Below are 17,271 nucleotides of genomic sequence, written 5' to 3' on the forward strand. Positions count from 1 at the left end.
GGAAGAGCAAACCAGAAGAAAGTGCCTCTGGGCATAGGCAAAGTGCCTTTCCATCGCCACTGCATAATCAGAGACAATTTCCACACATCTGGGATCACTAGGGGGAAGGACTTCCCGGGTCAGAGGGATGTGGTTTCCGGGCAGCTTTGAGCCCCGGCACCTCTTTTTTGATTTGGAAATTAACCGCCGGCAGAAGCTCAAGCAGAATAGCCCGCAGCAGCAACACTGGCTAAAGTTGCATTCTCAAGACCACTAAACACAGATCAGTGTTACACCCTTCAGCCACCCTGCCGTGGCTTGTGTACAGTGCATGCTGCTGGGCAGAACTTAATTTCAGCCAGGGCTCACACCAAAGGTATAGTTGCCCCCCTCCCTGAGCTGCTGCATCCGTTGTAATTTCCTGGATGTTTGGCTGTCCTAGAGGAACCGGTTGCACCTGGTCCTCGTCGCTGTTTGCTTTGGAGAGCAGTAGACCACAAAAATGGGCAGTTCATTAGCTGCCTGATGAAGAGTTCTGTGTAACCTAGAAACTTGCTGGGAAGGGATGGAGAAAGGACCTCTCCAGGGAGGTTGGGGCTGGAAGGGAAACGGGCCCGGGGGGACTAGCGAATGCTTATTTACCTGTGTTAATGTTTGCCACTTAAAAAAATATCCACTGCTTAGGTCTGAAGATCAGGTGTGGGAGGGAAACTCGTCCGACCTGTTCCATCCTGGCTTAGTTGAGATCTTGGGGAAGGAACATCCCTTTATTTCAAGAGAGGGGTTAGAGATGCTATCCAGGAGCCTGTCTTTCTTTTTCTTACAAAAAAAGAATAACCCAATATAAGCAATGGGTGGAGTTAATGACGCTTTCCCAGTATCACGGGTAGACGGCAACTTCAACGAGGTCATGAAATGAATAACCCGGCAATCCTATGCACACTTATTTGGGACTCATCCCCATTGAACGCAGTGAGGCTTGCTCCTGAGTCAGCATCCATAGGATCAAGCTGCAAAAGGAGTATGAGTGGGAGTAAACCGTCTGTGGACCGAAGGAACAGTATATATAAAAGCGTTCAATAAACTAATTTTATTGAGGATTAGTTAACCCCGTTATCTGTAATCCGTTGGTGGCGGGACACTATAGAAAAAAGGACCGGGTACCTGTGCAGTCCGATCTTGTGCATGCTTATCGGAAGTAAATCCTACTCACTTCAAGAGGACTTGCTCTCAAGCAAATTTTTGTAGGGTTGTGGTTGTCTTAACAGACTTGGAGAAGTGGGGTTTAGCAAGCGTTGATGCGTTCCTCACATTTTTCTGAAAAACTGAAAATATTTTGCACACCTGAAGGCACACAAGTTCTGCCTTCTTTTGTATCTGATCACCCTAGGGCTCGGTTTGACAAGTTTGAAACTCAGGTTGTTCTGTGTGTGTGTTTTAGAAGACTAAATCCTAATTTTGAATGGATTTACTTTGAAGTAAATTTGTTTAGAATTGCAGCCTACTCTGTCCCAAGAGTAAGTAGTTGACTCTGTTCTCTTGAGCCATGCTGCAATTATTCATCACACGATGTACTTATTTTTTGCTTCAGAGAAACTGAGGCCAGATTTACATCAAGCAGGATATGACACTTTGAAAACTATACTGCCCAAGTCTGCTATCCTAAGACCTCTTACTAGGGGATAAGACCCAGAAAGCATAGTGAGACTTATTTTTGGATCAACATGTATAGGATTCTTTATGAACAGAAGCTTCAGGTGTTTCCTAGTTGCATGACAGGTAGAAATCAATTGGTAAAGCTTTCCCCATCACTGCATTTCCATGCTGAGAAAAGCACCATTGGTTGATCTCTGTTGCAGCTGTTTAAAAAGCACATAATCTATTTTAATGTAATTATTCATCACATTTTTGTAACAGATGCTCATCAATCTGTATAGGTTTTTGTTTTCTTGATTTAAAACCAAGCCTGTCTACAGGGTTTTAAATCTAAAAAATATTGTGCAAGTATTTTGGAAGGGGATTATTGGGCAGAAAGAAATGAAAGGAGCCAAACAGTCTGGCCAGTTGATGGCCTTCTTTTGTGTTGCCAACCTCATCACATTTTTGTTGGGCTGGGCTTTTATTTGCATACACATCAATTGCATACATTCCAACACAGTGTACAACTGTTTGTGGGAAATACAAAATGGCCTGAGACCACATGGATGCAATGAGGCCTAGTCAGCTACACAGCCTTTTTGGTCTGAGCATGCTGGGAGGAGGGGCGGAGATTGATGACATCAGATTCGAGCAAGTGAAGGAAGAGGCAAGTAAATCATTGGCCATCTGAAACTAAGTGGAGAGCACTTTGGGGCATTTGAAGTGTGGGAGCTGACAGACACTGGATGGTCCTGCAATTCTTGGTTGACTAGAGCACAGATGCATATGAGAACCAGGCTTGTAAAATATATATTTTTCCAGATTGCATTCCATTTTTCTGTTCCTTTCCTGACATTGCTTTGATTTGCTTCCCTTGAGTGACTTGATTGGGACTAGCTTGCGACTTTAAAAAAAGTATTGTTCCAACAGAAAAGTAGTTTTAGAAATGTCCATTGCGTGTTGGTAAAGCAATTGTGAGGGTTGGGGAATATATCTTTGAATTTTGTGTGGTCCAAAGATCTTGGATTTTCAAATCTTAGAAGATTCAGATTGTATGCAGAATGAAATATTGAGGCACATACAAGAAGTACAGAGATAGATTCCAGCATTGAACTTGGAAATGGAGTCTCTGAAAATATTTCACCAGGCTTTTAATTACCAGTTTAAGCTCTTGTGAGTGCCAGATGTATAGCAAAAAAATGTATTCTCAGTTATAAGGAGTATCAGCTTGTAGAAAGTTACATCTTGGTATCAAGGTATAATTTCCCTACTAAACAAATTTGGATACTCAGAGCCTACTTCTGTTAGAGTGCTAAAATCCCATATACCCAATTTTCTGGTTGTAAGCTCCACTGATCTCAATAAGACTTACTTCTGAGTAAAAATGTCTACAGTTGCATTGTTAAACGTTTCCTTTCTTAGGATGGTCAAGGATTCCCGGTGGTATAATCTACTCAAATATAAACCATGTTTGGAGGATTATCTGTGCAGAATTGATACATTTAACTTGAGGGAATTTATTTTTGCCAGATTTCGACTACTGCCATCTGTGGTGTTAAGAGAGGGTAGGTTGTTTAATTCTTGCATCTGTTGCTACTATTCAAACAAAGGATCTTCCTTCTTTTCTTTTCTTTTTTAAAAATGTCCATTGCCCCAGGCTAAGAGGAAATGGATATGTTAAAGAAAGAAATTGTCTGACCTCCAGAAGATAAGGTTAGTTTGCTTTTTAACAATGACAAGTCAAGTGACACATTTGTGATGGCATTAGCAGAGTTTACTTGAGTAGCGCACAACTGATTGCATTACATGTGTTGGATGCATTTTAAAGTCTTTTTATATATACTGTTAGATTTTAGATGTCTTGTTGTCAGCGTTCCAGCCTGATTGGTTTGAATTCAAGGGAGAGGCTGTATTTCTTCTATGTCTGGATCCAGACTTGAGGGGCAAAGTGCCCTCTGGAGGACTTGCTTGTTAGTTGACAAGCCCTGGCAGACTTAGCTGGCGGCAGAGGTGCGCAGTAGCACTCTGACCGGACCTGGGTGGCTGGTGTTTGCCTCCATTTTAATGTCCTACAATGCCCCAGAGTACTGCTACATTGGGGCAGGGGGGGTGCATTTTAGGGATTTCTCTTTTAAATATTGGCCAATGGTTCTTCCATGTCATGTCTAGTTTGGCCCTAAGGGTTCCACCACAAATTAAAGCAACATATTTCATATTGTTTATATTTAATAGCGAGGGGAAGTCAATGTTTAAAGACAGAGCCGTATAGTGGTTAGACTGTTGGACTGGGGAGGCCCGGTTTCTAGTCCCCACTCTGCTATGAAGCTCACTGGGTGACTTTGGGCCAGCCACTGACTCTCAGTCTAGCCTACTCAAGGGATTATTGTATAAGGATAAAATGGAGAAGAGGAGGACCATATACCCCGCTTTGGGCTCCTTGGAGGAAAAGGCAGGATATAAATGTAATAAAACTTAAAGAGGAGGAATAACTGTCATGTGTCACCTTCCAAGAAAGGTGACCAGATTGTCCAAATCCCAATCAATTTAGCAGGTTCATCAAATACAAGTTTTTCCAAAGTTTGTATGCAGGAAAGGCCTATAAACCCAATTATGTGTATTTGGAGGAGAACTGTTTTTCCAATGCTTTAAAATAAGTCTTTTTCAGCCCAATCTACCTGACATGCTTACTTGTAAGTAAGTCCCATTGAGTTCAGATAACTTGTACATAGTATTGAAGACTTAGGAGCTGGAACCACCGACTTCAACCATCATTTTTTGCTTCAAGTTGTGCCATAGATCTGTCTCTCAGTCAACCAATATTCTTTATTAGCCATGAATTTAAATGAACTGGTTTGTTAAAGCAGGAACAACCAAAATATGTTTGTCACTTAATCCTAAAGACCAGCAATATACCCCTTTTCACAAGTCAGTGATGTAGCCAGAATCAGAATTTTCTTTCCTTGAGCAATCTGACTAAAGAGGTACTTAGAGCACAAGAAATCTAATTCACGAAGCTAGCAGCTGGTAGGTTTTTATAGTCATTTTTGAATAATATCACCAATTAATTGATTCACACTTGCATCCCTGTTAATAATGTGGCTGAAATTAAAATTTTAATATTTATATTCATATTTGCTGTTTATTGTGTGATTACCACCCCTTCAGCTTGGCATCTCACCTATTTAAGGAACTTTTCCATCTCTTAGCCTCTCTCGTTGGCAAATTGGCCATTGGAAACCTTAACAGAAGGCTACGGAAGCTCAGAATCCAACCCAAGGATGAGGAGGAAAATGGCAGCAAAGCGGAACATTGTGGCCCAGTATTTCCAATGTCAGACACCGCTGGAGCAACGAGTACAGCCCTCAGTGAAAATGGAGAAAGAGCCAGACCCAGCAGGGTCCGACGCCTTGGGAATATCAGAGGGATCTGTAAAAACTTACCGTATTGTGCAGGTGGGGCCTACTGGAGGAGGTGTAAGGCTGGTAACACCTCAGCAGACCAGGAGCGAACGACTGGAGGCTCCTCAGCGCTGGGAAATCCAGGGGCAGGAGTTACCAACTCCGGAGCTTACGCCAGTCCAGTCGCCAGCATGGAGGAACCTGCAAGTCCCAGAGCTCACACTGACAGAAGATGTTGAGACCTACTTGGCTACCTTCGAGGATGTGGCTGAGGCCTGCAAGTGGCCGAGGGAACAATGGGTGACCCGGCTCGTGCCGGCCCTCAATGGAGCTGCGCTCCAGGCCTACAATAGCTTGGATCCTAGAGAGAGCGGGGATTATGGGAAAGTGAAGGCCGCCATCCTGCGGGAAGATGCCGTCAGCCTGGAGAGGCAGCGCCAGAACTTCAGGCACTTCCGCTACCAGGAGGCCGAGGGGCCCCGGGATGTCTGCACTCGGCTACGGGGGCTCTGTCATCGCTGGCTGGAGCCCGAGAGCCGTAGCAAGGAGCAGATTGTGGAGCTGGTGATCCTGGAACAGTTCTTGACCATCCTGCCAGAGGAAATGCAGGACTGGGTCCAGGAGTATCGCCCAAAGACCTGTATCCAGGCGGTGACCCTGGCAGAGCATTTCCTGCTGAAGCAGCAAGAGGGTGAGAGATGGGATCAGCAGGTGAGAGCTTTTCACTGAGGTAACTGGAAGTCTAGGAAGCTGCAAGGCTATGATGGTGTTTTTAAATTCTAATGTAGAATCTAGCACAGGGGTAGGTCTTCTTTTGAGGCCTGTGAGCACATTTAAAGCCCTACATGGTTTGGGTCCAGGCTACCTGCGGGATCGCCTTCTCCCATACAATCCGCCCCTCACACTCAGGTCCTCTGGGAAGAATCTACTTCAGTCATCCAAAACTAGGCTCACAACCATTACCCAGAGGACCTTCTCTTCTACTGCTCCTAGACTGTGGAATGGCCTGCCAGAGGAGATTCGTCAACTTGACAGACTTTTAGCATTTAAAAAAGCAATAAAGACTCATCTATTCTGGCAGGCCTATCCAGTGGAATTTTAGAATGTTTTTAGGATGTTTTAATCATGTATACTATGCTTTTAATCAGTTTTTATGTGTTTTATATTCGCTGTTGTTCCCTGCCTTGATCCAGGTGGATAGGCGGGTAAGAATTATTATTATTATTAATAATAATAATAATTTTGAAAAAGCATCCCTCACCATGAATTGCCATGGGGGGGGGTTTAAACATTTTGGAGTGCTTCCCTCTGGATAATCACTTTTCGTGCCCCCCCCCCCAGATCCCCACTTCTGTTGCCACCCCACTTGTCTGGATTCTCACTTTTCTTGTTCCATTGACTTAAAGCATCTGTCAGGGATGCTTTAGGGTGGATTCCTGCATTGAGCAGGGGATTGGACTCGATGGCCTTGACTCTGCTATTCTGTAATTCTATGATTCTATGAAATAGATGTGGGGGAGGGGGGAAAGGTATGCTGCTGAAAAACTTGCCCTGAGGGTCCTTGACAGGGAGTGGATTTCCCCTCCCCCTCAAGCCATTCTTTGGCAGAGCGCCCTCCCACCATTGGAATCAATAGAGCGATTTTGCTTCATCGACTTTTAATAGAGTAGGGGGAAAGTGTGCCAATCGCGGGCACTTTTGGGGTTCAGGTGGCACCCCTTTGCCGATCCCTGATCTAGTAGCTTGCACAGAAACCTGGGGATCTCATGTGCTTTTTTAAAAGAGCAATTTTCTGCTCTTACCATTTGAGGACATCACCACAAATAAAACCATTAAAATATGTTCAAGGAGCCACTTGTAACTCTGGTGCGGATTCTCCGTGCTCTGAAAACTAGAAAAGCATACTCTCTTTCTCTTTGGTTTATAAGATTTCACTCGGTATTGGGCCAATCCTATTGGGCCGAGAAACTTGCTTTAAAAAAACCCAAAAGTGATTCAAGAGGCTGAATCCTGTACCTGGTTGGGAGTGCATGCCCATGGTCCTAGAATACACACAGCCCTGCATGTAAGAGTGTGAGCCAATTCAAATATGTATAAGTGAGATAGTACAGTCATAGCAGAGTGTCTGCTTTGGTAACTCGCAAAATGTACATTCTCTTTGGCTTCCCCCACTTCTCTCTCCCCACTCCCATTACAGATATTTGAATCAACCTTGAGCAGGGTTGTAGTAGTGTCAGAAGCTTGCAAGGTTGATGCAAACTGGGATGTTTAGACTACCAGGAATGATTACGTCATCTGCCGCAGCCCTCGGGTTTCCCTGGTCCCTATGAGCTTAGCTGCAATAGCTTGCGCGGAAATAGATTTTCCAAGCAACAATAGAATTTTGCAAACTGTCCCTGTTGAAGTGCAAAGTATTTTGTGGTGGCTTGGTCTTGAATGGGCAATTAGGATACATTTGCTCCAGATGAAAACTGGTTTTTTGAAATGGATCATCACAGTTACCTACATTTGTGGACTCTACTTGGGGATGTGGCTATGGGGAATGTCATGATGAACACCTACCCATCAAAATGTACAACTACATCACTGGCTCTGAGCCAGGCCCACCTTGCTGAGTACTGTCTGCCCTGACAGGAAGTTGTTCTCCAGGTTCACAGGTAGAGTTACCTGAATATCTTTTCCATTGGTGACTTTGGGGATTGAAATGGGAAACCTGTAACTCTTCCCTTAGGCCTTATCTTTCCTAACTGATTATATATTTTCCTCTCTCCCCCCTGCGCCCCTCTGCCTTGAATGGGGGAGTCCTCGCTGCTGTTTCAGGTGCTGGGTCCATTTGTGCTTGAGGAGGCCGTGAGTTTCCCAGAAAATGAGCAATTACCGTTGGACACCAGGCAGATGATGCTCTGTAGAGAGGCCAAGGAAGAGATTAACGAGAACCCCACCTCGTTGGGTAAGGACTTAAATCCATATTGCAGATGTGGGATATAAATGATGTAAATGAATAACTGGCTGGATTAGACAGTTCCTAGGCATATATAAAATTCATAGCCTGTGTGGTATAGTGGTTAGAGTGCTGGACTAGGACCAGGGAGACCTAGGCCAAAAAACTCAGTTGGCAGTGAGGTTCACTCGCTATCTCTCACCCTAACCTACCTTGCCAGGTTGTTGTGAGATTGCAATGGGTTGAGAATGGAGGAGAACCACATACACCACCCTCATCCGTGGAGGAAGGGTGGATAAAAATCTAATAAAAATCTAATAAAATCTAATAAAAATGAATAAATCTCTTCCCCTCACCAATATGTAGTCACAGCCAACATCTGCATATTTAGAAAGGCTGGAGAAGAAATAGGTTGCTGGTCAAAATAAATAACATCCAGCAAGCCTCCAGTTCTTGGTATCACTCATTTTTATATTTTATAGCATTTTTATCCTGCCTTTTAGCCCAAACAGCGCCTAGAATGGCTTACAAAATTAAGAAATAGGATATCCCCCTGCCCACAGACTTACAATCTAAAAGTCATGACACAAATGGAAAGCGGATTGGAAGGGAAGAGGAAAAATACACACAATGACCCTGTTCAGACGACAGGCTAAGCCATGGTGGTTAAGCATTTTGAGCTAAACATTATGGCTTAGCGTGTCGTGTGAACCATTCCTAACTATGGCCACTACATTTTGTTGTTTATTCGTTCAGTCACTTCCCACTCTTCGTGACTTTTAAACACACTCACTAACCATTTGCTGCAAAGGGGTTAGCAGCCTAACCATGGCTTAGCATGTTGTCCCAGCAAGCCCATAAAGTGCATCCTTCCCTGCAGGAGCAGAGATTCTAAAGCCCTTTTAGTAGGCATATATAAAAGAGCCAGTGTGTTGTAGTGGCTAAGGTGTTGGACTGGAAGTCAGGAAATCTGGGTTCTAGTCCCCACTCGGCCATGGAAATCCACCGGGGGACTTTGGGCCAGTCACAGACTCTCACCCCAACCCACCTCACAGGGTTGTTGTGAGGAGAAAATGGAGGGAAGGAGGATTATGGAGGGAAGGAGGATTTTTTTTTTTGGTTAATATTTTTATTTTCTACATTAATTAAACATACAGCATTACAATAATAAAAGAAAAAAACATCAAACAACTGCTACATACACATTGAATAAACGTTGAGTACATATATGTTGAATAGATATTACCTATAAATTATCATACTACAACATAATCATTCTTAACATAAAAGTGCACCCCCCACCTCGGGATCTATTGGAAGGAGGATTAAATGAATACTGTTGTTGTTTTTATACTGTTTTTATATTTTTTTAAATTTTTGTATACTTTTAATGTCTACTATTTTTAATTGTTGTAAACCACCCAGAGAGCTTCGGCTGGGGGGCGGTATATAAATGTAATAAATAAAATAAATAAATAAAATTATGTACGCAGCCTTGGGTTCCTTGGAGGAAAAAAGGTGGGATATAAATGCAATAAATAAAAATAACAATGGTTAAAATAGGAACTCTTCTTTCTATCCAGCAGATGATGAGATCCAGACCAAAAATGAGGAAGAGTTTTTAATACAGGAAAGTACGAAGAGGCAAAGAAGCCGACTCCTGCCGAGTTTGCAGCCGGCCCAGTTTGCCCGCCAGAACTCCGACGGGCAGCCGCTGGCTAACAAACAGGCCCTTCATAAGCAAGACGCGCTCTTCCCCTGCCCCGAATGTGGAAAGAATTTCTCTCGTAAATCCACCCTCACCAGGCACCGGAGGGTGCACACGGGCGTCAAGCCCCACCAGTGTGCCGAATGCGGGAAACGGTTCTTGCACAAGTTCAACCTGGTGAACCACATGAGAACCCACGTGCGGGAGGAATCGAGCCGTTGTGGGTTGTGCGGGAAAAACGCGAAGCGGATTTCAGGCCAGGGGGGCCAAGAAAGGAAGGCCGGGTGCTGCGAATGCGCAGGAAGTTTTGGGCTGCAGTACAGCACGGAGCAGAGAATGCCCGAGACGGGAGAGTCTTTCAGCTGACTCGAACGGAGCGGAGAGAAAAAATGTAGCTGACTTGAATGTAGGGATATTTTTTTAGGAAATACTCTAAACCCAGGGACTCATTCTCTGCCCTGGAACTTTCTAGAAGCTGGAACCCCCTTCTTATGATGAGACGGTCGCTCTAAACATGATCAAAGCAAAGAATGCCTTCAGCTGCTCAGTTTGGTTACCTGTTTATTTTATGGTTTTCCCTTTCCTTGTTTGTTAATCTTTGAAAGCATACAGAGTGGGAAAGGGGGCAAGCATGCCCTAACTACACTTAGAATATGAAATATGTACTTCCTAATGTTACTGTAAAGAGCCCTGATGTGTCCGTCACACAGGACCTGTAGCCAAAATTAGTAGAAATTTCCTCCTCTAGAAAATACCGAAGTGTGATTGAATGGCTTCTATCCCATATGCTGTTCTCAAATGACAGAGTAACTGTGGCTAAAATTTACAGATAATTAATGTCCTTCAAGAATATTAGAATAGCAGCTTTTGAAGATGGAGATCTGATCATGAGCAGTACAACCAAGGGCGCAATCTTATGCATGTAGGATTGTTGTAGGATTTAGACAAAATCCTACAACTCCCAGCATTCCCCAGTCACCCATGCTGGCTGGCGAATGCTGGGAATTTTTTCTGTCTAAAAATACCTTGGATATTACCAGATGATCGGAGTCACATTTTTTAAATCTGTTTTTCCCCAACCTGGTGCCCTCCAGATACGCATCTGATGTTTTTGAATTACTACAAGCTAAAAGCGACTATATTGGATGTTTCAGTAACACCATGTGGATGAATGTTATCGCATCATATTTTGCAAATTAATGAGGTAGTCAGAATTCCGCTGGTTTGGAGCAAACCTCCGGGTAATGGGTAATGGCTCGCCACCTCAAAGGCCTTCAACTTAGTGCCTCCTTCACGGTGACCTTTAGCGTGACATATTTGATACTGTGATGTAGATGAGAACTGATATACTGACTGTCAACCTTCCCTTGCGTTTCTTTTTAAACACTGCCTCAATAAGAGGAAGAATTCCCAAGAATATTTCTTGTCCATTTGAATGTTTCCATTATCATTGTTTGTTGCAGGAACCCTCATTATTTTTTCTATTCACAAATTCACCTTTTTTGCCTTTCTTTCAAAGAATTACAAGTGTCTAGGTAAGATCCAAAGAACTGCCTAGCTCTAGCTAGTTCTGTATGCCCATGTGTTTCTCAAATGGCAGCTTTCTATACCAGAAGGTGAACAGCTTTTAAAATAGTGGACACTTTCAAGTGCAGTTTGTGATAAGAAATGGGAGGCCTGCTATTCAAAGGGGTGGTGTGTGTGTTTCCTTTTTTAAAAAATCAAGTCCTATTGGGCATGCTTAAAATAGCATTTTGGATTTCTGTACATGCCTGTCAAACACATTTCAAGTATTTCAAGGCTAACACTACCTGTTTTTAAGCCCTGTATAACACTGTTGATATACCAAAATTGCATGTTTGGGATTTTGCGACGGTTATAACTGCATATGTAAATGTTAGATTTTTTTTAAGGAAAGAAAATGGTAAGTGTTTTTGTAAAATTTTTATTAAAGCTTTATTTTTTTGTAGTTTGCACATTAAAAAAAATTAATGTTGTAATAAGAATTTCAAGTTCCTCATGGTTCAACTTACATGGAGGTGGACATTCTTCAGTTTGTTGTTAATTCTTAGTTTATAGCCCACCTGAATGCAAGAGCAACAGCATAAAGCCACTTTATATGACATAACTTTGGTCATGAACAGGGCTCATAAAGCAAAATTAAGGCTCCTATTCCAGTATTGGGCAAAAGGCGGGATACAAATAAATAATAATAATAAATAATAATAAATAATAATAATAAATAATAATAATAAATAATAATAATAATAAATAATAATAATAATCTATAAACATGTGTGCAGGGATGATCTGGTAGATATTGTTTACTTGAACTTCTGAAAAACCTTTGATAGAGTCCATCACAAAAGGCTTCTGAGCAAACTTAGCAGACATGGAATGAGAGGAGAGGTCCTTTTATGATCAGTAACTGGTTAAAAACAAAGTGGAGAGTAGGAAAAAATAGTATTTTTTTCCAGTGGAGGGATTTGTGTTGGGAGCAATGCTTTTCAACTAACTCATAAGTATGATAAATAAATAAAAATAAAATAAATAAATAAATGATCTGGAATTGGGGGTGAGCAGTGAGGTGACCAAGTTTGCTGATGACAACAAATTAGGGTGGTTAAAACAAAAAGGGATTGTGAGGAACTCCAAAACTATCTCTCCAAACTGGGAGAATGGACACCAAAATGGCAAATACAGTTCAATGTGTCAAGTGTAAATTGATGCATGTTGGGGCCAAAAACACCCAACTTCACGTATATGCTGATGGGTGACTGACCAAGAAAGAGAGTTTGGGGTTGTGTTGGGCAGATCAATGAAAAAGATGACCCAGTGTTTGGCTGCTATGAAAAAGACAAATTCCATGTTAGTTATAATTAGGAAAGGAACTGAAAATAAAACTGCCAATATCATACTGCCCTTAAACAAATCTATGGTGTGACCACACTTGGAATACTGTGTACAGTTCTGGTCATGGTTCATAAATAAGAATATTGTAGATTCGGAAACATGATCAAGGGCCTGGAGCATCTTCCTTACAATGAAAGGTTATGACATCTAGAACAGTTTAGCTTGGTGAGGGGTTGGGAGGCAAGAAAGGGGAGACGTAAGAGGTTTACAAAATTTTTCATGGTGTGGAGAAAGTGGATAGGGAGACATTTTTCTCCCCCTCTTACAATACAAAAACCATAGTGTGCTGTCGCTGCTCAGAATGTGGTTTTTCAAACTTTGGCTTGTGCAAACTGAAGCACAGTTGCTGAGAGATCAACAGCAAAGTTATTCTCGATGGACATCACACCTGCACCAGGCCCCATAAATCCTCTGGGTGGCCCTGCAAAACTGACCACAGGTGGGAGGGGGCATCAGAGGCACTCCTCACCCAAGACACTATTTATCCACCCAGCCCTGCTCCCTGTAGACCAGGCTAGGTTGCTTAGGGATTTAAAGGTAAAATATAATAAGTTGGGATATACTCAAAAACTCAAGGAATAGCCAGTGCAGTTTTAATATAGGTCTTAAATTTTGGATAGCTTCCAGTAAGGGACACACTGCTGCATTCTAGTTAGAGCAGAGGGGACGAACTTGTGACCCTCCATATGATATTAGACTACACCTTCCATTAACTCTGCCAAGTGGCCATACTGGCTGGGGCTGATAGGTATTTGAATCCAACATCTGGAGGGCTGCAAGTTGGCCACCTCCTATGTTAAGAGTCATGCATAATATTCCTCTATTGTTTCAATGGCAAGAGCAAAACTGGTATGTTTTCTTGCCCTATCCTACTGTTCTTACATTGGTTTTCTGAGAAAATGGGAACCATGACAGAGGACCACAAATGCCTGGTATTGGAGGAACCAAACTACGAACTCCTAGGTTTGCAACTTGGAGGCAGACATTTGATGTATGGTGGTGGTGTGCACCAATTGCTGGGGAACATGGGTGGAAGGGTGCTGTTGCACCATGTTCATCCCTGGCCGATGGCTGGTTGGCTACTGTGTGAACAGAGTGCTGGACTAGATGGACCCTTGGTCTGATCCAGCATAGCTGTTCTTATGTTCTGATGATGATGATGATGATTGCTACATGGCATGCAGGGACTCAACAAGTTTTCCTATGGTCTGAAGATTCGTTGGGCCGGATGGACTTTTAGCAGTCCAATGGTAGTGGCACAAGAGAGGGGCGGCATAAGATCGCAACTTAGCACACTTTTTTATTTTATATCCAATGTGAAAAGGTATATGCATTGGGCAATTGAACTTGAGGAGAAACCTAGCAAAGGGTTAACCAGTCCATGACTGACAAGGATCCCAGCCAATGCAAGTGGCATGGGGGAGGTTCACCCGGCTCACACTGGTTCCTGTGTCTCCAGGAAGGACCACGCTGCTGCTCCGTCTTCGCCTGCGCCTCCACAAGATGCTGCTGGCACTGATTGGGCCGCTTCCGCCAGCTGCCCAATACAGCCCCTGAACTGCTGGCGCCCAAAGAAGAACATACAGGTGAGTCACCTTGGTGGAGGTGCTCCCTTTCCAACTGCTACAATGCCAGATATTGGCCATGTCAGTAAGACACCCAGACATCTGGATGACAGTCAACTGTAGGTGTATCTGCTCGCATCCTTAAACAGACTTGGAAAGGAGGATCCTAGTTCCTAAGGGTCACTGTAGGGCTTTTAAAATAAATCCTACACTTCAGTTTCAATTTTCAGTGTGTTGGCTGGAGGAATGGTGGGGGTTGTAGGATGTTCTACTTCCCTTGCTCGGCTTCGTCCATTTTCTTCTGCTGCCCCTTATGCCTGGAACGCTCTTCCAGAACATTTGAGAACTACAAGTTCAGCTAAAAACTTTCCTTTTTCCTAAAGCTTTTAAAACTTGATTTTGTTCTGACTTTATACTGTTAGTTTTACCCTACCCAGTGCCTGTTTGCTTTCTCTTCCCCTCCTTATTGTTTTATTATGGTTTTATTAGAATGTAAGCCTATGCGGCAGGGTCTTGCTATTTACTGTTTTACTCTGTACAGCACCATGTACATTGATGGTGCTATATAAATAAATAAATAATAATAATAATAATAATAATAATAATAATAATAATAATAATAATAATCAGGGCATAGGCTTGCACCCTAAGAAACTGATCGGCGACCCCCAAAGTGCTTGGTCACCTGGCTTGTCCCAAGAAGCGCCCCCAATTTGTATCTTGATCCTGCCATAAACACACTAGGCAAGGCCATGTTTTCCTCTCAGCACAATCTTCTGCATGACTACTCAGAAGTAAATCTTACTGAATTCAGTGGGGCTTGAAGTGTTCTAGTATTGCAAACTTCGTTTCCTATCTGCAATAAAGGGGTTAATGGTAGTACTGATCTAACTTCCAGGGTTGTTGTTGTTGTTGTTGTTGTTGTTGTTGTTGTTGTTGTTATTATTATTATTATTATTATTATTTTAATACAAAAAATACAAACCAACATAACCATTAACATACTAATACCTAACAAATTGCTTGAATATATAATTGTTAACATTTAATGCTTTGTCATAACATACTCCAACATAATTCAACCTAATAACAAGTGCTCCCCCTTCCCTTCGGGATCATTCCTGTTTCCAAAATCTTAACATCTCTTCTGCTGGTGGTTTCCCAATTCCCTTAGAAAACACATATTAGGAACTGCTTCCAAATTCCCTCGAAATCATTCATTTTTGCTATACCTCTTCTCACTTTTATGTTACATGTTAATTTATCATTAATAGCAATCTCCCATACTTCTTTATACCACTCTTCAATACAATAATCACCTTGAATCTTCCAGTTCCTAGCTACAATCAACCTTGCTGCAGTCAGCAAATTCGTTATTAATTCCTTAATTTCTTTACTACATTTTAAATCTTCATGTAGTGAGAGTAATGCAACTCTTGGTGTTTCTTCTATCTTCATTCCAACAATTTCTTCAATCTCAGAAAACACCATCTTCCTCAACTTTTGCACATATTTACATTCCCATCACATATGTAAATACGTTCCTTTTTCCCCACAACCTCTCCAACAATTTGCTGAATGCTGGTTATTTATCTTATTTAATCTAACCGGGGTTAGGTACCACCTCCATATAATTTTATAATAATTCTCTTTTATTCTCACTGACATATTTCTCAACACTCTTTGTCTCCATAGTCCTTCCCAACTCTGCTGTCCTATCTGTACCTTCAAATCTGTCTCCCAAACCAATTTTCCTACACTATCCATCAACCCTTTCTCAAGTAATATACTATATATTTGATTCATTAAACCTTTTGTCACTATATTTTCTCCCTTATCAATTTCTTTTTTAACAATTAATTCCTCAAACTTCGTCATCTCTCTACAATCTCCATTATCTCTTACCCAAATTTTAGCCCATTGTTCCAATTGCCAGTAATTTAATCAAGTTAATTTTTTATCTTTTAGAACCTCTTCCATCTCTTCTCTTGTGTTCATCCCTCTTAACCATTCTCGTAATTTCATTCTCCAGGGTTGTTGTAAAGATTACCAAGATAATGTGATGCAATTTTAGCGTTCCAAAATTGCTATAAAATGTTAAGTATTACTTTTATTGATAGACAGTAAAGAACTCTGGAGATAGCTGCCAGTAAATATGCAGTATGGATGCTAAGGGTACAGGTGGATATTTAAGATCACCATGTGAATTAGCCACTTATTAAGGCCTTTAGGACATAGTCCTATGCGTGTTTAGACAGAAAAAGTAATAAAACTCCTAGTATGCTGGGTGTATAAACATGCATGGGATTTCACTCTTAGCTGTTCTGTCAGACTTATAATCATGTTTATTTTAAAAAGTGGACATTTCCCAACCTTTATAAGACTGCTCCTTGCCTGGCACCTACATTCAGATCAGAAAAGTCGTTTATTGTTTCAACCAATGGTTACAACAAGCATACAAGAAACATAAATAGGGCCTGTTCAGACAACACACTAAACCATGGTTAGGCCGCTAACCCCCTTCCAGCAAATGGTTAGTGAATGTGCTTAAACTGTGGTTATGTAGCCACCATGGTATGACATACTAGCTCAAAATGCTTAAACACAGTAGCTTAGTGTGTTGTCTGAACAGGGTCATAGATAGAAATCAGATAAAACAAATCTTACTAATTGTTGATATTCTGCGAAGTCAGAAATTTTACTCTATGCTTTTGGGCTGTAAAAGTGAAGTTGGCCAGTGCCAAAAGAATTGTCTTATTATCACATGTAAACAAACAAACAAATTCTTTCCGATCGGACCAACTGGACTTTTTCCTCAAGAAATAGATTTAAACACTTAGATCGAATTTGAGAATAGATAGGGCAGTGGAACAGGTAATGAGGCAGATCCTCCACTTTGGCACTATGAAAAGGACAGAGTCTGGAAGCATCAGGAGTTTTATTAAAGCCCCTTCTAGAATTGCTGTTTTCATCTGCTGCATCCTTAATCGTGTTAGAGCTGATCTCTAATCTCTGGAGTTGTGGTCTTTTGGGTGCCAAGTGAAGACCTTTTAATTTTCCCAGGCTTTTTAGTCATTCAGCTTTGTTTTGAAATGCATTACTGGGTTTCTAGATGTGTGCACTTCGGTT

General features: G+C 41.9%; 1 protein-coding gene across 1 annotated transcript; it reads left to right on the plus strand.

The window, feature by feature from the left end:
- The first annotated feature begins 150 nt into the window (after window positions 1–150).
- LOC134406255 (zinc finger protein with KRAB and SCAN domains 4-like) lies at window positions 151–10,534 on the plus strand. The gene is made up of 4 exons (XM_063137591.1): window positions 151–355; window positions 4,824–5,726; window positions 7,836–7,965; window positions 9,540–10,534. The coding sequence occupies exons 2-4, from the start codon at window positions 4,896–4,898 to the stop codon at window positions 10,028–10,030; spliced, it is 1,452 nt and encodes a 483-aa protein (XP_062993661.1). The 5' UTR covers window positions 151–355; window positions 4,824–4,895; the 3' UTR covers window positions 10,031–10,534.
- The last annotated feature ends 6,737 nt before the right edge of the window (window positions 10,535–17,271 follow it).

This window comes from Elgaria multicarinata, chromosome 11, assembly GCF_023053635.1.
Source record: "Elgaria multicarinata webbii isolate HBS135686 ecotype San Diego chromosome 11, rElgMul1.1.pri, whole genome shotgun sequence".
Classification (NCBI taxonomy): Eukaryota; Metazoa; Chordata; class Lepidosauria; order Squamata; family Anguidae; genus Elgaria; species Elgaria multicarinata.